At 42.1% G+C, this 23729-nt stretch overlaps 1 protein-coding gene and 1 long non-coding RNA gene across 4 annotated transcripts in view; one reads left to right on the top strand and one right to left on the bottom strand.

Annotated features, from left to right (window-relative positions):
* Positions 1-23729, bottom strand: part of adgrg6 (adhesion G protein-coupled receptor G6) — a 100055-nt gene that overhangs the window by 55563 nt on the left and 20763 nt on the right. For all 3 annotated transcript variants that reach the window (XM_086265244.1, XM_086265245.1, XM_086265246.1), the window contains exons 3-4: positions 2428-2775; positions 20-159 (exon numbers count right to left, since the gene is read on the bottom strand). In XM_086265244.1, coding sequence (XP_086121370.1) covers positions 20-159; positions 2428-2775 — 488 coding nt within the window. The remainder of the gene's footprint in view (positions 1-19; positions 160-2427; positions 2776-23729) is intronic.
* On the top strand, positions 21689-23239 carry LOC147313218 (uncharacterized). The gene is made up of 3 exons (XR_015125168.1): positions 21689-22526; positions 22612-22723; positions 22804-23239. It is a non-coding gene; the product is annotated as an uncharacterized LOC147313218 (long non-coding RNA).

Below are 23729 nucleotides of genomic sequence, written 5' to 3'. Positions count from 1 at the left end.
AAGTGACGTTTATCCAGACCTGTTTCAGGCTGGTGCGCTCCACCTCGAAGCATATGGTCAGCTGACTCAGCGCAGGGATGGAAACAGAATTGGCGACCTTGGTGATCTGCCCGACACCGCTGCTCATCTTGATCTTCTGGTTCCTCAGGGCCACAGCAACTAAAACGCAGAGAAGGACATCGAGAAGAAGGAAGGACGAGAAGTAAAGACAAAAGACGAGAAAAGTAAAAAGGAGGAAAGAAACAGGAAAAAAGCAAGCAACAGCAAAAGGAAACAAGGTGAAAGAGCAAAAAGAATAAAAGAAAATTCAGGAAAAATTCAAGATTCAGGATAAAAAAGGAAAAAAGACAGAAATGAAATAAAAGACAAAATTCCAGAACAAAAGCACCAAAGAATGAAAGAGAGTAAAAATAACAAAAATAGAAAGTAGGAGAAGCAAAAAATGTAAAGAGATAAAAAAAAAAAAAAAAGAAATCCAGAAATTCAATCAAGGAAAGAAAGAAATGTTAAAAAAAAAAAAAAAAAAAAAGGACAAAAACGGGAGTGAAAACTCAGAATCACAGAAGGGAAAATTACCGAGTCTTTGATTGGTTTTTCAGTTTAAACAGGTCAAATCAAAACTCGATTTCACCCAACAAAGCTAATTATTATTGTTCAGATGTGATTTGGTGATAATATTTGCTTCATGTGCCGAACTTTTTAAATGAAAGTTTGACTGAAAAAAGCAAAGCGGTGATGATGAGTCTGAGTTCGACTCTCAGAAAACAGACGTTTTATCCACAAGCAGCTCCTAACCAGGACCTCAGCCTTTCTCAAGCGTCACGTCAAACGACGTTTCTCAGCAGGAGAGTGGCTCTGGCTGGAGCTGTCATCTCTCACTGCTCACTGGAAAAGCGCTCAAATATACACAGCAAACATGCAGGAAGGCAGGTACACACGGTGCATCAACACACTGCAACAGCGTTGGGTCAGTCGGTGACACATCGGACTGTCTGTGACGTCTGAGACGCGTCGGTCTCTTGACTGCACGATAACCTAAAAACATGCACCTTCAGTCAGACTGTGCATGAACTCATACAGCTAAAGTCAAGAGGCTGGCCTCCAGCGAGGAGACAATGTAGTTTCCAAGTCCAATTCAGCCTCTCATACAAACCAGGAAATTGATTGACTGATTATACTTTTTATCACTGATGAAACAACTGGTGTGGAAACACTTCCCTCTGTTTTTAGATGATAGATGATAAATGTTTCTGATTTAGGAACAGCTTTGTTGTCATGGTGTTAAGCTGGAGCTAGGATAATAAATATGTAAAATTGCAGAAAAAGTTCTGCTAGCCCATTTTCGATACTGTCCATTAGATTTTAACTTAAGTCTTAAAAAATAGATTTTTATGGTAGAAAGTGAAAAGCAGAAACCTTTGTTTTTCACTGAGGTTTTATTAGAGACAAAGCTACGTGTTTTGTTATTTGGCAGAATTTGTGAAAGTTGAAATTTCTTCGGAATTGAACAGCAGAAATGAGGTTGCAACATCAGAATCTGTGAGACGTCAGCACTGATGGTGTGTCCACGTATACGCCATCAGGTGAACGCGCCATACTTTGTGTTTACATCTTTTTGCAGAGTCTGTTTACCTGTTCTTTCATCGTTTGCTGTTTCAGCTGTTTGGTGGTCGTTAAAATGGTTTTTTGAGCTTTCAGCTGAGATTCTGACATTCCCGTGGATACCACACACGTCTATGTTTAAATAACAGATCTCTGTACATCACATTAAACCAGATGTTCTCCCTCTCGTCTCCGGTAACGGGGCATTGGGGTTCAGCAGGTTAATTGTTTATCGTACTGTAAATTACTTTGTGCAGTACGAACAGCCATAAGGGAGTTTTTTTTTTATGTATCATTCCTATCAAATTAAAGTCCCGCCCCCGTCCGCATGGATTCTCAGCAGGGCTATCAATAACTGACATATGAAATTATCTCATGGGCTGGATATAATTGTATGGCGGATGTGGCCAGCGGGCCGTACATTTGACACCCCTGCTGGTTTTTACCAGTTTGAAACTTTGCAGTATGCTGCACACATACACCCTCCATCTGTGAGTACATAAACACTGGCTGGTTGTTGGACTGCTAATGGTCGGCTGCAAAGATCTCACATGTCAGCAAACCAAAGTGGGTTCACACCTGCGTGAGAAAAACCTCCTGGACCAAATTCTCCTTGATTAAACACTGTGTGTTACATGTGACAATGGTGCTTTTGGTCAGAGTTTAGTGAGCAGAGCATTTGTAATCCTCATGCTGTAACATCGGCCCTTTGATGTAACCAAATGAGCCGTCCTTGTCACCAAACCCATCCTCAAACTCTTATTGTTTAATGCCTGACTTAAGACACAGCTGAAGATCAGGACCCTGTTGGCGGCTTTCACCTACCATGTTGGAAGCTAACTCTGAAGCCTTTCTTCTGCACACTGAAGTCGGAGGTAAAAGACAGCATCATCTGGTTCCCCGTTGAGTTTAGCGTCAGCCCGTTGGCCGTCAGACCACAGAACACAACTTCAGCGCTGCCTGTATTCACCTTCACCCAGTCATAGATGCATCCCGGCGCCTCCTCCAGTTCAAAGTCCAGGAAGGACAGCTGGATAATGAAGCCGGTGGGGGCCTGCATGATCCACCTACAGTTGTACGAATTGGGGTATCTCTGGGGATAGCACGGTGATGTGATTTCTCCCTGGGCCTCCGTTAGCACCAGGTTACAGTTTGTGGAGGCGCAGCCCAGTACTGGGGGTGATAAATTCATGAGTGTTCACACTGTGACAACCTTCAATGAGGCAGCAACATAACGGAGACAGGACGCTTAGTAAACAAGGACATGGGGATAAGAATGAGACAAAGAGTACAGGACTACAGGGCCATAAGATGTGAAACAGACAGGGAACAGACATATTTCATACAATCTTTAGAAGTCAATAGGCAAAGTAGTTCTCACGGACAAACGCAGCCCAGTCAGCCAGTCAGGGATCAAGAAAGGTTTTCAAGAAGGACTCAGAAGACAAACCCAGTATGTTTTATTGCTGTTTACAGGACAATAAGATAAGATGCAAGAAGAGTAGTTCAGGAGTAATCTTGGAGCAATTGCACTTCAGTTATGAGCCAGAACAACTCGTGCAGTTAATCCAGAGTGTAATCAAACTAGCAGACTGACACCACAACCAGTCTCTTGCAAGTTTACATTGAAAACACACAAGCATGCACATGCAAAGTGAGTGAGTCACCCTTGTTTCAAGAAGCAGTCAAATTCTTAAGTTTTAAACAAAAATGTGAAAATCTTGGCAGAAAATAAAAAAACAAGAGCAGCTGTGTTCAGTTCTCTGAGATCCAAAGAAAACCACTTTCATTTAAAGGTACCGATACATGCTGCACTTCGGCCGGCTGAGATTCCATATTTAAGTTAATATAAAGTCATATTTCACATTTTCACATCCCGGTAACGGGGCCACGTATAGCCCTATCCACCTCCAACCGTAAAATGTTGGCTGTTAATGAAGCTTGATATAAAATTTTCTACACATGAAACATGTTGGCCTTCATCGCCCTTAACAACAGCTGGAAACAAAAACGTTTCCTGAGGAAAAAAAAAAATAACAGACAAGAGCTGAAATGGAAAGTGGAAAGAATGGTTTGCTTCTCTCGCTCGGGGCAACAATGGCCTCCGTTGATCTCAGGCTCGGCCTTTGCGGCAGCCAAAACCACAGCCAACGTCAGAAACGCCAGCATGCACGTGCACGCGTCTCAGAGCCCTCGTTCCAATAAGAAAAGCTTGGCGGTGTAACATTTCTCACAGTCGTCTTATTTCATATTCATATGTTTTACTGCAGAAACTGACAGCTCCGCGCCTCGCTCATGGGAACAGAAGCAGATGAGGTGAAGCTCACGCATCGTTCTGGTAAATGTTATTAACCAAGTGCAGCAGACTTCAAATTACGAGCGGCTAAAACAATCGTGGCATGTTGCCAGATCCTGAAACGCTTTCAGGCTTCTATAGCGCTGCTTAAATCAAAAATAAGGAGACAGCTGCTCAAACAGCTAAATCATGGCCGTTAATCCTTTGAGCCACCAGGACGAGTCATAACATGAAAAAGGAGTCATTTAAATGCATTTAAATAAGCAAATAAGCCACACATTTACCTCCTTTCACAAATATTTGTACGTATGAGTGACCTGAGGAAGGGGTCAGTGTTTCTCTGCTAATGGAACATCCTCGACATGATGCTTCTTCACAGATTCCCAAAAACACACATAAGGAGTCTTTGCAGTGCTGTGTTACTGTTACTCAATCAGAGTAGGTGTTCCCCAGCCTTCACATCCAATTGGTCAATCAAATGCACGAGCCTAGCTCAGGCATATCCTCGGACACGCCTACCATCCACAGCAATGGCTGAGGAGTATTTAGGAATCTCCCAGCTGTGTCCTTTAGAGACCTCTGCCTAAGAAACCGTGATCACCTTCGTGCTTCATGTTTTTTTTGATTCAGGGTTTGTTTACACTGTGACGAGGCTATTTGCCTATCTGGTGATTGGTGATTTCAGAGGACACGGAACACAAAAACCTGCACATACACAATCACCACTCACGGGTGGTGACAAACTCTTGCTGACTGTGTCCCAAAAAGGTTTTAAATGCTTTCTGCCGCTGTAAGCCATACTCCTGCTGTGCTTCTGCCTTTTAATGCACCTGGCTTTGAAATGGCATTGGCTGAATTGAAAAGTTCAAACCGTGGAGCGTGAGGTTATATCCTCCCATTTATTCCACCCCTCTTTCCTTGAGTCATTTATGTTCTACAAGCAATTTACTGAAAGCATGCTGAACATGTCGGATCAACAGAGGGTGATGTAGGATTTCTATGCTGACAGAAATACACATGCAGACTCTGACTGCACAGGTGCACGCAAACACATTCACAGCACACATGGCAAATTTATGCACAAAAATTCCAATCCTCCTAAGTGTGCGTGTGTGTGTGTGTGAGTGTGTCTCAGCTAAACCTTTTGCTCCCATTAAAGTTGTTCAGCGTGAAATTTTAGGAACATTTGGATGTAACATCAAAAAGCACCAAGCTTTTTTTCCTCCCTTCCACTAATGGAAAAGCTAGACGCTGCCACACGATTCAGAAAACAGCTTCACTCTCTCTCTCTTTCCCAGCTCTGCTCTGCTTCTCTCTCTTCCTCTCTCTCACTCACACACACAAAATGAGTGTTTCCCCATGTCTCCTGATTCCCTGATTTCATTCATTCAGGGTAGGCTTTGTGTCTGTGGAAGGGGGGGCATTTGTAAGTCGCACAGTTCATCCCTCAAAAGCCTAAAAGCTGCCTCTCAAGTTTCTGGCAGTACAACTTCACATTTCTCTGGATTCTCTCGTCTCCAGCCGACCCTTCTGATTGATTCTAATGGCTGGACCCTCATCAGCCAACATTTTAATATTCAGCCATAATATTTTTAATAATATTCACTAACTGAAAATCTCACCAACTAGAGAGCGTCAGCATCTTGTTAGTACAAGATGCTGACGCTCTCCCTGAGTGCACTCTAAGTGTCCAAATACCATTGGTCTGACCAGTCCTGCGTGCTTCTGTTTGACTGCAGCTGGTCTGAGTGTCGATATCTTCAAGATCAGAGCAGCGAAGGCAGGAAAAAAAAAAGGTTTCATGTTTTCAGCCTGAATATCAAACTACAAGGCTCACAGACTCTGACGCTTCTCTTTCATGTCTCTTCGGCACAATGCCTGCACAATGTGCTGGCTGAATATAGCAGGATGCCCTGGACATTGTTTATTCAATGGATTTAAAGGTGCTGGGTGTAATTCACTTAGTCTGGCATAATTAGTCATTTCCTGTCCAAATGTTCCTTCAGTTTCCCAGATCAAAGACGGCAACATCAGTGACAGTCAAAATGTCTTTCAGCTCCAATAAAACAGTCAGTGAGGCTGGTCTCTTTAACATCCAGGCGTCCGTGAAACAGGGCTTGAGCAGAGTTAGGAGGCAGCAGAAAGCCACAAAACTAGCTGATATCTCAAGATGTTACACCATGTTTTCACTTTACTAAATAGTATTACTAAAAAAAAAAAAAAAAAAAACTATAGCACGAGTATAATCAGGGATGTCACCAAAACCAATATTTACATTACCTTTCAGTACTAAATTTCTGAAAACATGACAGTACTTTGGTTTATGCCAGATAGGGTTTTGTTAAAAGAGAGTGATATTTGGGTACCAATAAAGATTACTATCAAATTAGATGCTTTTCATTTCATTCATTTTCAACAACATAGCCATCTTTGTCTCCTCCATCTGACACACAGCCCCTCCCTCCACTAGCAGCTGAACACATGGGCAACATCTTAAATACAGATACTCTGGTATTTAAGAGGAAATTCAGTAGTCCACTGTTACGTGCCAAGAGATGTGGCTTTGCTTTTGTGTTCTTTTTACCTTTCAGGTGTCAAGCCTCCACCTATTGGCTAGTTCAAAGTTGACTGTCATGTGTCTATTGCCTGGTCTAGGCACAGTGGGCCAATCAAATTCAAAAGAATTATTAAATCCGACCTTGTCCTGATTGTCTCGTTAAATTTATATCATCAGGCTGTTAGTTCTGTGGTGTGTGGAAGAAGATGGGCAAGGTGGCCTGAAATTCCCCAGATGGGTCATTATTTTAACACAGAGGAGGGGCCTCAATTAATTAACACAGCTGCCTGCTGCACTCATGGTGTCACTGCTCTGCTAAGCCAGTGGTTCCCAAACTTTTTTTTGCTAGCCCCCCCCTTTGTTTTACAAGAATAATGTTCGCCCCCCCATTTTGCTCCATTGCGGTTTATTTCACACCTCAAACATTTAGTAAACAGTTAAGCAAATACAAGTAATCTGCAGGTAGTAAATAAATAATAAAATAAACCACTAACTCTTTTACGCTACGTCCACACCTACACGGGTATTTTTGAAAACGCAGCTGTTTCTTCCACACGTAAACGGCGTTTCGAATCACCGAAAACTGATAATTTTTTAAAACTCCTTTCAATCAAGAATGTGGGATACCGTTTGTCCGTGATTTGAAGAGCCCAGTGCGTGCTCCCAACAAGGTAAAACCAATTCTGCAGGGGAGACCTACCTTGGCACTTGTGCAGGTGAAGCCAAAGGGAAAATATGCTTCACCATATTTTCTAGTCTTTGGCTTAGAATGAAGTTGGTTTGGAAACATATTCAGCCATGCTTCATCTCCTGCTTTGCGTGTCCGTGGGCGCCCCATGGTAGCAGTGTCCAAGCGTTTTGTTTTTTTTCCCCTCTTTTCATACTGCGCCCCCCCTGCCATGGCTCTGCGCCTCCCCTAGGGGGCGGGCCCCACACTTTGAGAAGGTCTGTGCTTAGCTAACATGAACATGAATAAAACACAACACCAGCAAATGAGCTTTGAACACCAAATTACAACAGCAGTCTCCTCAAGGCACTTTATAATGTAAGGTTAAGACCCTACAACAACACAGAAAAAACCCAACAATCAAATGACCCCTTAGGGCAAGCACTTGGCAGCAGTGGGAAGGAAAAACTCCCTTTTAACAGGAAGTAAACTCTGGCAGAACCCAGACTCAGGTTCTGCCAGAACCGGAATGCCGGAATCTGCTGTGACCGGTTGGGGTGAAGGGATCCCAACACATCCCAATCCTCTGCATGTCCTCCTTCACCACATCCATGAAATTAAAAGAAAAAAGAAACCATTCTTATCCGGTCTTTAAGTCTGACGTCATTAGCCATGTCTGGGCCCAAACTCCGCTGCAGGTCCCTAAATTAAACGAACACTGCAGCATTACTGAGTTGAAAAACTATCTAAATTCTTTCATCTGTAATAAAATGATCAGTGTGGCTGCTTTACCAGGAGTAACAATTAAGTTTAACATCCAGGCATCCATGAAAACAGAATTTATGAAGTTTAACTGAGTTAGAAGTTAGCAGGGAGTCAGCTTGCTAGCTTCCATCTAAATATAATATACCATGTTCTGACTGAGGGATTTATGAAACAAATTAAAATGTACAGCTCTGTTATCACTTCCAACATAAATGAAGATGGGAAAGTAAACAGCATTGATGTTTGTAGGGTTACTGAAGTTGGGCTAGCTGGTATATAATGATGTGCCATGTGATCACAGCTTTGTAGCACAATATAAATAGTGAACTTGGACGACGAACGCTATCGAACGGAGGGCTTTTTTCCACTCGATAAAAGTTAACGTGAGGGTTCCCGATGGTTAGTGACAAATGCAATCGCATGGCAGGATGCTGTAAACAAACCAAACTTCAGTCAGGAGAACAACTGAGATAATCCATCCACAATACGAGGTTAGTCATTAATATACTGCTGCATGGGCTGGGCTGTAGTTACATTGTACGGGTTTAAAAACTGAGCTTTAAAATGATTAGCGGTAATAAAAACTGAGAGAAGCCTACAGTGATCATTGCCTTGTTGAGATAAAATAGAACAAGATACAAAGCATTAACCTCCTAAGACCCAAACCTTTCCACAGCATGCATTTTTAATTTCTCTTTGATATTTGGGCATACTGGGGCCCAAGAACATAAAAACAAAGAATTACCAGATTTATTTATTTGTTTTACCTTATTTTTGTTTTTAAGAAAAACAAGAGGATGAGGATATTTGTTTAAAATTTTGATAGAACAGTAGCAGTATAATGTCCTCATAAGTGGATATCAGGCCCTTGTAAAGCAAAATTGAGTATTTTGGTCTAAATAACCCAAAATGTGATGTCCACATATGTGGACGCCAGGTCCTAGGACATAGGTGTCAAACTCTGGCCCGAAGCCATACCAAATTACTATTAGAGCTGGCCTACTGGTATTATACAGCTAATATATATATTGTTTAGTATTAAGCTTTGCTTGTTCCATATTCAGTTTTTCAGCTAAACTTGTTTGAGTCCATAAGAAAAGATTCATTCCTATATCTGGAGGAAGATTTTTTTTTTCAACAAATATTAATGTTCCATTTTGAATTTTGGCCCACTGTGTATTTGAGTTAGACACCCCTGTCCTAGGAGGTTAAAACATGTAAAAAACACATCAGCCTTATTAAATTCAGAGTACTTCGGGCCCAGAAGCAGGATTCATCACGTCATCACTTAAAGACTGGATTGTTTTCATGTTGGGCTTTTATTGTGAAATATTTGCAGGCGTTGGGGTTACTTTTAAAAGTGCCTGTAAAAAGCTGTGTTGCTGTGTCGACCACACACCCCTCCATTATCCGAGGCCCGGTGGTTTTTATTTGAGGAAATGTGCTAATTGTATTTTTCTCCATTATGTTAATATAAAATGTACTCTAGACACAGATCTTCTTTTAAACTGTTTTATTTTTTTAATTGTGCTGCATAATCTAATGACATGGTGTTTTTTTCATCCTTTTACTGTGTCGGCCGTTTGCGTCTGGCACTTCCGTCAAGAAGTTGTGTTGTAAGTGTGAAATGACTTTACAGGTACAGCCTTAATATTCAAAAACTGTATTTGGAACATTTCTGTTGGCTGAGGTGGGACAATAGGCCTCAGTGTCAGCCGGTGTGTACGTACACAGTCACACCTTTGTAGGTAAACAGATTCACACGGCTCTGAATCAGACACCCTGGGACAACCTCAGCAGCTGGATCATCCATCCATCCATCCATTTTCATCCGCTTTGTCCGGGGCCGGGTCGCGGGGGCAGCAGCCTAAGCAAAGAGGCCCAGACCTCCCTCTCCCCAGCCACCTCCTCCAGCTTATCCGGGGGAATACCAAGGCGTTCCCAGGCCAGCCGAGAGATATAATCTCTCCAGCGTGTCCTGGGTCTGCCCCGGGGCCTCCTCCCGGTGGGACATGCCTGGAACACCTCACCCAGGAGGCGCCCAGGGGGCATCCTTGTCAGATGCCCGAACCACCTCAGCTGGCTCCTTTCGATGTGGAGCAGCAGCTGCTCTACTCTGAGCCCCTCCCGGATGGCCGAACTTCTCACCAGCTGGATCAATCAAACCTAAACTCTTTCTCTTTTCTCTGCTTGCCTCTTATTAATGTGATGACATTTCTCTGGCAGCTCCATGCAGCTGATAAACCCTGACGTGTGTGTGTGTGCGTGTGTGTGTTTAGTGGTGGGTGTGGGTGTATTTGCCAAACAGGAAAAAAAGCAGAACAGCAGACAGGAAGTCCACCCATGCAAATATGACTGTGCTGATAAGCAAATGTGGGAAATGAGGAGAGATTTGTTTCACAATAATCTGCTAGAGTGATACAATGACTTCAGGGTGGGAGGGGCCGAGAAGTGACACACTTCACTGCGCAGCGTTCTTCTTCCTGTTCGTCTTTGCTGTTCTTACTTCTCTTTTTCCTCTTTTCTTCTCCTCTTGTTTCCTAATTTCTTTTCACCCCCCTCTGTCTTATTCTCCCTTCTACTCTTTCCTTTTTTCTCCAGTCCATCCATCTTCCCTTTTCCTTTTCATCTTTTTACTTTTCTTGTTTCCCTTTCTCTTCTTCGGTTTCCTCTTCTTGACTTTACCATGCTTCCTCTCTCGTTATTGTTTCTTATTCAACTTTCACTTGTTTTCCTTCTTGTTTCTTCACTTCTTCTCTTCTTCCATCCTTTCCATCAGTTTCCCCTGTTTCCTTCTGACTCCTTTTTCACCTCTTCTTGTATGCTTTCCTCTATTTTTCTCATTTTACCTTATTTCTCTTCCTCTGCTTTCTATGACATCTTTCCTCTTGTTTCATCCTTTCTTTATTTCTTGTTTCCTTTCCCCTTTTTCTCTTCTTTACTGTCCCTTTTCCTTTCCTTGCTCCCTCCAGTTTCTTCCCCTCTGTTCATCGAATCATCTCCTGTCTCCTTGCTTTAATCTGGTCAGTCCACTTCTTGCCCCCTTGTCTCCTTCTGCTTGTGTTTAGCGATGTAATAAAACAAACGATCTTCGGGTCTCTCCGTTAGAGGTGTGATCTGCTGACTGTTATTTCAGCGGTAGCACATTAATGCCTCCTTGCTGGCTCCAAGTCACCTTCACTGCTGATAATCAGAGCAGGAGGAAAACTTTACAGCCTCCCCCTCGTTCATGATGAAGAGGACGCTCTGCAGCTCGACTGTTAACTAATGATGTGAGTCAGGGAGAGAGAGTGGACAGGAGCAGTCTATTTCCTGCTAATGTCTCCTTAAATTTCTGTCGCAGTTAACGGAGGAATCATTAGGAACGTGTGTAATGAGCGGAGGATTAGCAGTGGCACAGCTGTACGCATTTACATTTAGATGGGTGGTTGGTTTTGGCAGCAGCTTGTCACACATTGAGAGGTGGATGATTTCACCACTACAGAATTAATTTGAAAGGTTAATATTTTATGATCCTGGCAGCATTGAGTGTTTCTCTGTGGACTGCTATAAATTTCACCCTGTGTGTATCAATTGGATTAAAGCAAGAGAATCAAAGCCAAGCCAAACAGAATGAAAACGGGATTTATTTACAGGAAATGTGACGGAGACACAAATTATCAGCAGATTCTGCTGACAGAATAAAAATTGGGACTGAATAAAATAGTTTATTCATTTTTACCTATAAGCCGAGAGCTGACAGTGAGCCATGTTCTGGGTCATCCCAAGGAGATGAGAGGAAATAAGAAAAACAGAAGGAAGCAAAAAGGAAGCATCTTCTGATCAGGACGAAGACAAGAACAGGAAGAGGAGAGAGGAGGAAAAATGAAAGAACAGAGAAGGGGAAGCACAGAGGACAGAAAAAAGGATATAGAGGAAATGACGGATGGTCAGAGACGTTGGATAAAGGAAATCGTTTGGAGAAAGTAGATAAGAGAAAATAAGGAAAGGAAAGGACGAAGGAATGTCTCAGGGGTGTACGTAAATAAATGGAGACAAAAAATATTAAAAATAATCAAAGGAAAGGACAGCAGGGACAGCATGTGAAGGAAAGAAAGGTGGGGAGATTGAAAATATGCCAAAAAAAAAAAAAACGTGACAAAAGGGCAACAAATAGAAGAGAAGTGACAGGAAAGGAAGTAATTAAAAAAAGAGGGCAAGAATGAAAAGGGACTGGTGGGTAAAGGAGAACTGCAGAGAATAGACAGGAAACATGTGTGTGTGTGTGTCGTTGTGTTTCCTGTTAAAGATAAAAGGTCATAATGAACCTTCTCATGTCTTTGGGGAGGCTTCTGTCCCTGTTTGGCAGAGAGGACTCGTATTCAGCTCGTTAGAGGCAGAAAGCTGATGAAGTAGAAGTCAATTTAAAACTCCACCTCTCATCCTTTAGATTGAATAAATACTTAATATATTTGCATCAGGAACAGGACACAAACAACCGGTGCACAGTGTGTTTGTGCTCTGCTCCAGAGAGGAGATAGACGTGCAGGACTGCTGTACCGGCAGGCTGAAACATCAGCTTCAGCAGCAGTTCAACTGACTGAACAAAGCACACACAGAGACACACACACACACACGCACACATAAACGAGGCTAAAAAGCATTCAGTTAACTCAAGTATTACATATTTCTTTATTTCAGTGAGACTGTAAACAGCCTGTTTGTACAGAGTACAGATGACGCAACACACACACAGTTTTAGTGTTTCCACTCTGTGTGTGTGTGTGTGTGTGTGTGTGTGTGTGTGTGTGTGTGTGTGTGTGTGTGTGTGTGTGTGTGTGTGCTTCACACCTTCATTCACTCCTGCTAATTCACCCTCCTGAGTTTCCTGACAGCCAAAAAAAAGCATGTGACAAACAACATACAAACAACACGTCGCTTTAATTACCAGCATCCACGCAACCAGGCTGCAGGGCCGAGGCTAATGACCCGCAGCAAGTGTATGCTGAGCTGCTAATTACTGGCTCTGTGTGTGTGTGTGTGTGTGTGTGTGTGTGTGTGTGTGTGTGTGTGTCAGAGGCTTGCCTTTTCCCAACACTCTTCATTTTTCATAACTACAGACTTTACACAATTTGAGCCCAGATTCCAGCTCAACACGCTGTTCCACTGGAATCACTGACTGAGGAACATTTATGTAATTAATCCTCAGAAATATTTTTACTCACTTCTTCCACAGTACAGGTGTGTCTTCACAAACTGCTGCTAATGTCCAAGATTCTCTTTCATGGTAGATTATCAGAAAGGTCACAGACTTCCTGCTTATTTAGATTTATTTGCAGAGGAGATGCCCAAGTTTGTAGTTCATGCAGGATTCCGTTTTTTGAACGAGGTCATGCCTGAACATTTTGCATGCATCGTGTTTAAATACTTCTGTTTGATGGTTAAGAGGAAGAAATGATCGTACGATTTACAAATGACAAAGGGAAGCAACACACATCCTGGGTTGTTGGGTCACGATTAGCTGAGGTATGGCCACACGAGTTCATCCCTCTTTGAAACAGAGCAGTCCAGAGAGGGTTAACAAGCCTGACAATAAAGACAATACATTTTTTTACTGTCTACATACTTTTAGGTCGACTGAATATTAGAATTACACAGTGTTATGTTTGGCAATACATGTGTCTACTTTGCTGTGTGTCTACATTTACGTTGAGAGACGTCTTCCAGCTACTGACCAAAGCCTGCCACATTGTGCTCGGAGAAATTTTTAGATGAAACAAAGTCGACATCTAGAAGATGTTGTTTCCTGCAGCAGTTCCCACACAGAATACTGAAACCAGTCCTGACGGGAAGCCCGACATGTGGGTACGCTTCTCTGTCAGAGCTACAACCCAGAGCACTGTTCGTTTAGCCCATCTGATGGAGCCGAAAACAAAAGGCCTTTGTCTGGGAGCTAGTGTGGGAGACGGGAGGCTGGCTTTGCTGCAGTTCTGCCAGAGTGGATTTTTTAAAAAGATGCAACAATGAAGAAGTGTAGAAGAGTGCATTTTACTCACTCGAGACAGATTTACAACATTTTAATTATGGAGAGGCAGCACGGAGGGGTGTGGGGTGAGGTGTGGGGTTGGGTGGGGGTGTGTGGATGCAGTTACTTATTAACTTTGTAAGCGCTGGTGACGGCTTTTGTGAGGGCTCAGTTTGTTGAGTATAACGCCCAACTCATCACATACTGACACTTTTTAACATCTCCTTTTAATCACTGCCTTTTAGAATGACTGCACAGTCGCTCCAACAGGCAGACGAGGCCTTTATTTGCGAAAGGATGTAAAAATATTGGAGGCTCCCCATGACTTCCCTCAGCCTCCGAGTAGAAGGCAGTAGTAGGCATTCACCAGACTTTCAGAAAACCTGACCTCTGACCTTGACCTTGACATCTAGGTCACTGAAATTCAAAGCCGTGCAAGATATTTAGTAGCTGCACCAATGGTACAAATTTCAAAATCCTACATTGCCTCTTTCACCAGTTATCACCTTCACAAACTTGGAGTATTTGTTTGCCTCCACAAACACTTGGTTAGGTTTTAGAAAGAAAAGGTTCACCTACTGATAAAGTTAAGCTCATGTCAGAAGACAAATATCCAACAGGAGAACGCCTGTTTCCTAAACTGTGGTGACTATTGCAACACCAGGAGAGAACATTTGGGGACACTTTGTAAAACAAGGAACAAGAACATCCACAGCCTGCAAACCTACAGCAACTCCAAATCTTGTTTAGGGTAAAAGAGGAACAGCTCTGGCACAAACGTCCTGGTTTCCTGATATTCATCATCCCTCTGTCACTGTCTCTGTTAAATAAAGGCATAAAATGAAAGAAATTTATATTTTCTGAAGTTTTAAGTTTTCTGAAGAAAGACATCCAGCCGACCTCTACATCTGTCATGGTCTGGGTGAGCAGCTGGGAATTTCCATCAGTGCCAGAGCACCCTTGGCTCCGCCCGTGGGCAGGACTTCCTCAGCTTCACGCATCTGGAGCTAATTGGGGCAATCAGGCCAAAGGGGATTTAAGCCCTGCGCTGTCATCTCCTCCCTGCCAGTTCGTCAGTTACCTGATGTTGGTAACCGGCTCTCACATTCATGCTGCTATTCTCAAGTAGATTTACTCGCGCTGTTTCTTGTGCTTCAGGACCTTTTCTCCAGTGTCGACTGCTGCTCACCACTTGGATCTCAGCTTCTTTCCACCTCACTGGGAAATATCTCCAAACCTCACCTGCCTGCCCTCCTGCTCACTCACCACTTTGGATCCAACGAACCCCAGGTCAGCTATTTCACCTTTTTCAAACTCCGAGGAAATCCCTCACCTCTCCCTCAATACCACACCTCCACCTCCTGCAAGTAAGCTGGAAAAACTGTTATACTTACCCTCTCTGGTAATCCACTTTAACCCAGCTCTAACTCCACTCTCCTCTCTCCCCAGTGTGACCAATACTTACCTGCCTAGATCTAGTTGTCCTCACGTTCATGCCACGCTAATAGTTCCACGGCTACATTTCCACACCACAGATGCCACGTCCTTGTGTTTTCACATATATTATATATTCACCAATAAATTGTGTTAAAACGCTCTCTTGCCTCCGCCCTGTGTGTTTGCGCTTGGGTTCTATTCAAGTTGCTGGCCTCCGTCCAGCGTGACAACATCACAGCAGTGGCAGCTTTCAGCCTCTGCCAAAGTCTGCATTACATGAAGTGAATTATAAGATGGTGGCTCAACTAAAATTCATATATTTCCTCATACTTGGCTGTGGCTTTTCTGTCCACTATAATAAAAATAATAATAATACTTAAGTGTGTGTAGAAACACCTCAAGTCTATTCCAGTCAATGAAATTCTAATTTAATAGTTACAGAACGATGGGTCATAAAACCATTGTGTGCTCTGCTTCACTCTTATTCACTGTGAGTTCTAAGTGAAGTGAATCTTTCATTATCTTCCACAAGCAGGACTGTTAAACTGTCCTTAAAAAGTTAAAGAAGAGCTGCACACAGCCGAGGACTTCCTAATACTCTCTGAGATAATAGTATAATGAGAATTCAAGACAAACCACATCAAACTGTAATAACTGTTCATTAATGATGCTGTATTCACAACATTTCTGGTGTGCTCATAGTATCAGTGGTTAGTCAGCCTGATCATAATTTACATCATAGACTTTAGCTCTTGTTGCATGTTCAGCACCTTCTCTGACCTGATATCAGTCCACTCATGCTAGGTCGTCATCTGCAGTATGTGAACGAGGTCAATAACGATTCGGTGCTCAATCACTAGTATCCTATTCAGTCTATCACAGTAATACAGTAGCACAGAGACTCACATTTACTATTTAAAGGCTGACCAGTGGGTTTGAACATAACCAAAACACCACTGTGTGGGCTCTGAAATACTGTGCGTGATCACATGGTGTTAAAATCCAGAATCCGTAATGAGCATGCTGACACAGCAGATACCACCAGAGATAGCTGATGTTGGCTAACGTGGCTGATAAACTGCTGTCGTTGTGAAAGATAAAGATAAACTTCTGTTTGTTGCACCTTTACAATCAGGACCAATGATGAAATACAACAAGCAACTGAAGGAGCCTTTTCAGTCTTTCTTATCGGGCTTACTCAGAGCTGCTGGTGTGAGTCTGTAGTGAGTTTGGTACAGCATCTCTGCGTCGAAGAGAAGAGCTTATTTAAAAACTAATTTTGCAAATTTGTTAATGCACCAGTGGTGCCAACTAACCATGTCCTCAGTATTAAAACCTGCCCACTCTGATAACAGATATGAGAGACCTTTCCTTAACCCCCAAGATCTTAGAAAATGACAGAATGAGGAAAGGTCAGAGAGGATTTTTGAAATAGGAACTTTCTGGCATCATTTCTGTTATCAACAAGATATCAGTGCACACCTGGTATTTCATTGTGACCCAAGGAGCTTAGCCAAACTTCATCTTAAATTCTCCGGTATCACAAATACACTAAAAATAAAAGCCCCCTCTGCCCCTTTCAGCCTTTCTCCTGAAAATAATCCTATAGATGATTTGGCTTCCATCAACCTGCCCTTCTCTCTTTTCACCTCTCTGTCCTTTCTAGCATTTCTCTCACATTCTTTCATTCGCATTCCTCTCTACTCCTTCCTTCTTCTTCAGGCATTCACTGTTATCGCTCCATTGCTTTCCTCCTTTCCCACCTACAAATTGAACACAGTTCAGTCCAAACACCGTGCACACTTCTTCCAAATGAAGGCACAACAGCCTACCATGCTGGATGAAATGTAAGAATGCCTTTGTGGTCAGTATCAGTCTGCAGTATAGAGGAATCTGAATCATGCTTTGTGAAAATTAAACTCACTTTAAGAATCTGTGAGAAGTTCTTCAAATTACACACGGGACAAAACTTCAAAAAGGTTTGAAATTGAAGTCGCTTCCCTCAGCGAACACTTCAGATGTAGCTTTTTAGAGACAAAACTTTGATAAATGCTCAACAGGTCACAGGTTTTTCCAGCATTGGTTCAGTTTTAGAACTTGAAGTGTTTTTTTTTATTACAATCTAAGACTTTTTAAGATCCGACTACAAAAGAGAAACCCAATCAAGCCTTGGGTGCGCTTGAAAGGAACTAGTCATTACAAGACCATCTCATAATGCAAAGCTGTACCAGACACCCGTACTTACAGGCAGATGTCATCGAACAGACAAAGAGACAGGGTTACTGGCAGGAAATGTTGAAGCGGTCTTTCTTCATAAGCGGTGATGATGTAGAGAATAAAAACAGAGAGCTTGTTTCCATCTTTTTGAGAGTAAAACCATTCTTGGCCTGTAATATTCAGATATTAATTTGTTACTCAGGTTCTTGGTGACTTCATTCAGAACATCAGACGATGGAGTTACAGCGCTGGTCCTGATGTTCAGACACATTTTACTACAGTAAAATGTGTACAGTCCTTAACTGCAGACTTAGTGAAGTGCAGCACTAATTATTATGTTTTATTATGTTTTGTTTGAGCCAACCTCCAACACTAATCCTCACTCACTGACCCACATCCAAACAGATTTACTTCCAAGAACTGATATATCACAACCGTGACGTTCCCCTTGATCAGGAGTTCCTGAAACTGCTGATAATTTTACACCTTAATCAGGTATTTTTCCAGGAATAAACAGACCTTATCAGAAGTGAATTTATTGCCTCATTCTACAGTTTAAATTCTTGCACAGGAACTGAGATCCTTATAAGAATTTCTGTAATCTGAGGGAAGGTCCTGCGGTTGAAACACAATAACAAACATGGCAATTACAGAAAGAAACATTTGTTGGCCAATCATCGGTCAGAAACAGACTTGCCTCTCCTCCAAGAAATGATGATTTACAGCTCTAACTAATTTGACTCTGAGCATTTCCACACACATAAAATATAGTTCTTTAATGATCTCGTCCCCATAGAAAAATTGTTTACAGGAGACTCAGATATGCTGGTTTCACCAGCTGACAGCCAGCTGACAGACATAATCTCTCCGGTGTGTCTGGGATCGGACATGCTCAGAACACCTCGCCCAGGAGCTGCCTCTTCCAAAGAGGAAAATATTGACACTGCATACAGAGATATTTCAGACAATATTGAGTCAACACAGTATGTCTGTTTCAGTTTGACACGGTATATGAGCTCCATAGAAAACCCTTTGTTTCCACTTTGCTGTGAGAGAAGTCAATTATTCAGCTGGACTAGTTACACAATGACTGCACTTACATGATGCCTAATATTTTCCATAATTTGGACAACCTATCAGGGTCTTTCAAAAGATGCAAACAGGGTGGCTAGCTCAGACCCCGGATTTCAATCCATCGACAGCTGCTCTCTTCCAGCTTCAAACATGAACGGCACACACCTGAAGCACTGAAATGAGCACAGATAAGCTCGCCCGAAGCGCAATAATTACATAGTGAAAGAGGAATTTTACTTTTTTTTCCCCCCACTTTTTCTCTTTCTGCAGGTGAATACTGAATCACTCTCCCAGGTGTTCCTGCTCCTCCCTCACATCATCCTCTTGTCTTTCACTGGGAGATAATCAAGACTGGCATCCGAGAGTTGGGGGGGAAGGTAGAGCTGACTGAAGAAGGGATGATGTGTAAAACAGGAGAGAGGACAGAGTATCGCCTTGTTTGCGCTCAACAAGAAAATTGAAGGCCAAAAGTGACATCATCGTCCAGGTTTTGTAACTGGGCTCAAGTAAACCTTCATCTCTGCCCAGCTGCTTTTAAAGCAGAGACGAACACAAAGTAAGAGCTTATTCACACGACTGAAGAAAATACATACCGCTAAAGTTTACAGCACAGGACATTTGGAACATGTCTCTGGTTTGAAACAGTAAATAGCACCACACAGCAACAATTCAGTTCATTTCACTATTAGTTATTTAGCACCAAATCACAACAGTCACATCAAAGCCCTTCATATTATACGGGAAAGACCCTACAGTGACACAAAGAAAACCAAAACAATCATATGAAGCATGCTCAGTAGGAGATATATATGGATATGCTCCCGTGAAGGTGGGGAAACAGCCAGCTGCTGAACACCTCATCTCAACTCCCACCAAAAACCATCAATCAGAGAGTCTCATGCCAACCAATCAGACTGAAACTGAAAACTATCAACAGAATACATTTGGGTTTTCTAAGATGAACAAACGGATGTGAAACAGATATTTTCATGGCATAAAACTGGCTTTTCTTTTACCGATGCTCGTGTTATATGGAACAAACTTGCTGGACTCTCTGCAAACTGAAAGGCTTCACAGCAACACAGTAACTCTTTAAAAAAAAGTGTGGCATCGTCTGTGCTGCTGGATAAAAATACTTAGAAATATCTTTATTTTGCAGTACTCAGTCAATTTCATAATCAGCACCTTTTGAGTTTGAATGATGCATTTTCAGTAGTTTCATGTTAACGGTGCACATTCTGCTGGAACCTTTAAAGATCTGTAATGAAGATTAGAAGGGGCGGATGTAATTTTGCTCAGTAATGTATCAGCCCACTATTATGCTCATTATTTCCTCTGATTATTATTGGAAAAGAGTGAGAAGAGTGTCCAATAAACAGCCTCAAACTGACGATTAAAAACAGATCAAAGAGGAAAAACAACAACTTGTCACGTCAAGTTAAGCTGGAAGCGAAACACCGTTCATTTGTTCATTTTCTGGTCAGATTTCTTATTTTATAGTATAACCAAGCATCATATTTTACACTGGTTAACTGGTTACTGTAACCGTGAAATAAATATGTACAGCACAAAAGGTGTAAAGTAAATGTACTTAGTTACATGTGCAGAAGAGAAAACAGAAAAAAAGTGAAGGTAGAGATAAAAACTGAGGGATGAGGGGAGGACGCCAAGCTGGCTGATAAAATCTGGACCGTCCCACAACCACACACCCACATCATATTATGAAATATGTAGGAACGACCCTTCCCCGGCCTCTCGCTGCCTCCAGAGGAACGACTTAACCGAGGAGGACCGGAGGATCTTATTTAAACACGATTTCTGAGCAGTTAAAAATCTTCTTTTAACACAAACGCTACTTCGTGTCTTTCATGTCTAATAATCTTTTCTGTGATTATGTGTATTATGAAGAACACAGCAAGATGTGTGCACAACCTCAGCTGCTCCTTCTCACGTCTCATCGGCTGCGTTGCATCGATTCCTTAAAACCACACACCGAAATTTAACCCTTGGAGGTACCTTAAAAATGCATCCACCTTTGTGCCTAAGGACAATAAATGTCCATTCCTCAAAAAGTGCTATAAAAACTTTATATATTCATATTTTTTTTCACTTTAAATTGGTCAGTCTTTTAAAACTACTTCTCCCTGAAATATTCATATAAAGTTTTAATAATATTTTCGTTGTTTTAACCCTTTAAATCCCAGTTTCATTACATGAGCGCCCTGTTTTTTTAGCCCCAAAAAACAAAAAAACTAAATATTTTCCAAAAAAAACATTTGAAGTAATATTTGATTGTTATTATAATTAGGCCTTTAGATGGACTAAAGATTGGCACCAAGAGTCATTTCGATCGCCTTTTATTTTTTTTCCAGGAGCGCATTTCATAAAATGCACACTATCGACCACGCCCAAAAAGTGCAATAAAAATATTAAATATTAATTTTTTTTTTTAACTTTAAATTGGTCAGTCTTTTAAAACTACTTCTCCCTGAAATATTCATATAAAGTTTTAATTATATTTTCGTTGTTTTAACCCTTTAAATCACAAAAAAACTAAAAAAAAAACTAAAAAACTAAATATTTTCCCAAAAAAACATTTGAAGTAATATTTGATTGTTATTATAATTAGGCCTTTAGATGGACTAAAGATTGGCACAAACAGTCATTTCGATCGCCTTTTATTTTTTTTTTCAGGACCAGAAAATGGTCTCCAGGCGGCAAATGCTCCTCCTCTAGGCCGAAATAAGTGCATGTTGCCGGGGTAAGTCGCGACGATCACCGGGGCACGATCACCGGGGACTGCTTTTTCCAGCCCACACGTCCGATACCACGTGACAACAAATACGTCATTTCCTGTTGACTAAAAAAAAAAATGCACCCTCTCATGGTCCTAGGGACCAAAAACTGGTCCGCACGATCAGCGGGCGAATCCGCTGCTGCACGCCGGAAAAGAGGCGTCATTTCCGGCAGGTCTGTCCAAGCAGCCCGCTGTTTTCCAGCAGAGGTCAAATGTGAAGCAAGGGCGCCACCCGGTGGACAAATAAAAAAATTACAACTCCAAGGCCTGGGCCCTGTTTCAGGAAGCCGGTTTAGTGGAAAAACTGAGTAAGTATACCCTGAGTTAACGAAAACTCTGGGTTTTCGGTTTCACAAAGCGAGTTCAGCTGAAGCCTGAGTGAGTCACTATGACGACACACGCCGTGAAGCTAACCTGCCCCCTAGCAGGTTTACTACAACTAACCCTGACTGTCTCCGCCCCTTTGTCGGAAACCTGACAGTAGGAAGTGTCAGACATGGCGTGCCACTTCCTTGAAGAGCCAGTAGATCGTGAAGCCCAAATTCTCCGCAGAGCTCTCCGCCGGGAGAGAGTGATTAGAGCGCGTTTGGACATTTTATCATTTCCTGATGATTTTCTGTGCGAACGTTACCGTTTCTCAGCACAATCTATAAGTTATTTGAATAACATCCTCAGGCCATATATTACGCATGTGACACATCGCGGACATGCTCTCAGTTCTGTACATATTATTTGTATTGCACTTCGGTTTCTTGCAAACGGGAGCTTTCTGTATAATATTGGTGACGCTGAGCACGTTTCCAAGGCTACCGTCTGTCGGGCAGTCAGGAATGTTACAGTTGCACTGAAACGTCTCCTGTACTCGTCTGTGGTGTTCCCCGGTCACAGACCCACAAGATTCATCAAAGAGGGATGCCACAAAATTGCAGGTATCAGGATGACCAAAACTTAATTTATGATGTGGTGATACTTGGACTACTACTTAAATTTTACATTTATTTTCAGGATTCCCAGGCGTGTATAGATGGCACTCACATTCCAGTCATTGCTCCTTTAGTAAATGAAGGAGACTATGTGAACAGGAAGTCTTTCCACAGCATTAATGTACAGGTACATAGTTCCCTGTAGCATTTCAAACTAACAAATTATTTTATCATAGTAATGGATGCTAATTTGTGTTCTCTGCACTGTGAAGATCATATATGATGCTGCCAACATTATCACAAATGTGGAAGCCAAGTGGCCAGGCTCTGTCCATGACTCACAAATATTCCGTGAATGTACACTGAGCACAAAATTTGGACATGGTGAGTTGAGAATACTTTAAAATATATAAAGACCAATTGCTTCAGGGACATTTGAACTGAAGTGTATCCTTCTGTCTTAGGAGAGTTCACTGGCTACTTGCTTGGTGATAGGGGGTATCCATGTTTACCCTATTTGCTTACCCCTTACCCTGACCCTGAACCGGGCCCACAGCAGCGATATAATCTGGCTAATTGCAGGACAAGAGCCAGAATTGAAATGACTATCGGAATGCTTAAGGCCCGGTTCCAGTGCCTGCAAAGACTCAGGGTCACCCCAGAAAGGGCATGTGACATTATTGTGGCATGTGTGATTCTTCACAACATTGCCACAATTAGAGGAGAACACTGTCCTTCTGAACCAAACATCAGCAGTGATCCAAACCATGAACATCCTGACCCTCCCACGGACATACAAGATGGAAGAGCAGTCAGAGACACCATATGTCACAATCATTTCTTTTGACCCATCACCTCAACATGTTGAAAGAAGAATAAACAGATTTTTTGTTCAACTGGCTTTATTGGTCGCCTGTATTTCCTGTACACAAAGTATTAAAAGATGTAAACCTCATAAAGTGTCTCTGTTGCTTCCTCCTCTGTAACAGCTGTCAATGTTTCTTCATTATTTTCCTGCAGTAAAGAAATAAACAACATTGCTGTTCTACTGTAAACTCATAATCTGTGGAGTATTACTCACAACTGCATGTTGGTCTGGCTCAACAGGAGGCTGCACCAGATGCAGTACACCACCACCATCAACTGATAGAATATGAGGTTTATACAGGTCACTTATAACTTACAAGGGACCAAATGGCAATTAACAAACATACCAAGCACCTTACACTTCATTGTCATTATGCTCTCAAAGACAACCAAGACTGAGGGAAGGCAAAATCAGTCGGAAAATAACTTCACTACAAAATAATCCATTATGGTAAAGAGTTTATCAAATGAATGAGTCGCACTGCAAAGGTGACTGTGAAGAAAGGATGTATGCACATCATGT

The sequence above is a fragment of the Aulonocara sp. 'chitande type north' Nkhata Bay genome, linkage group LG15 (assembly GCF_057382095.1).
Source record: "Aulonocara sp. 'chitande type north' Nkhata Bay isolate Kocher_YH1m ecotype deep benthic linkage group LG15, A_spYH_male_GT1.1, whole genome shotgun sequence".
Taxonomy (NCBI): Eukaryota; Metazoa; Chordata; class Actinopteri; order Cichliformes; family Cichlidae; genus Aulonocara; species Aulonocara sp. 'chitande type north' Nkhata Bay.
The sequence above is the reverse complement of the archived record's forward strand: the minus strand, read 5'-3'. Positions and strand labels throughout refer to the sequence as shown.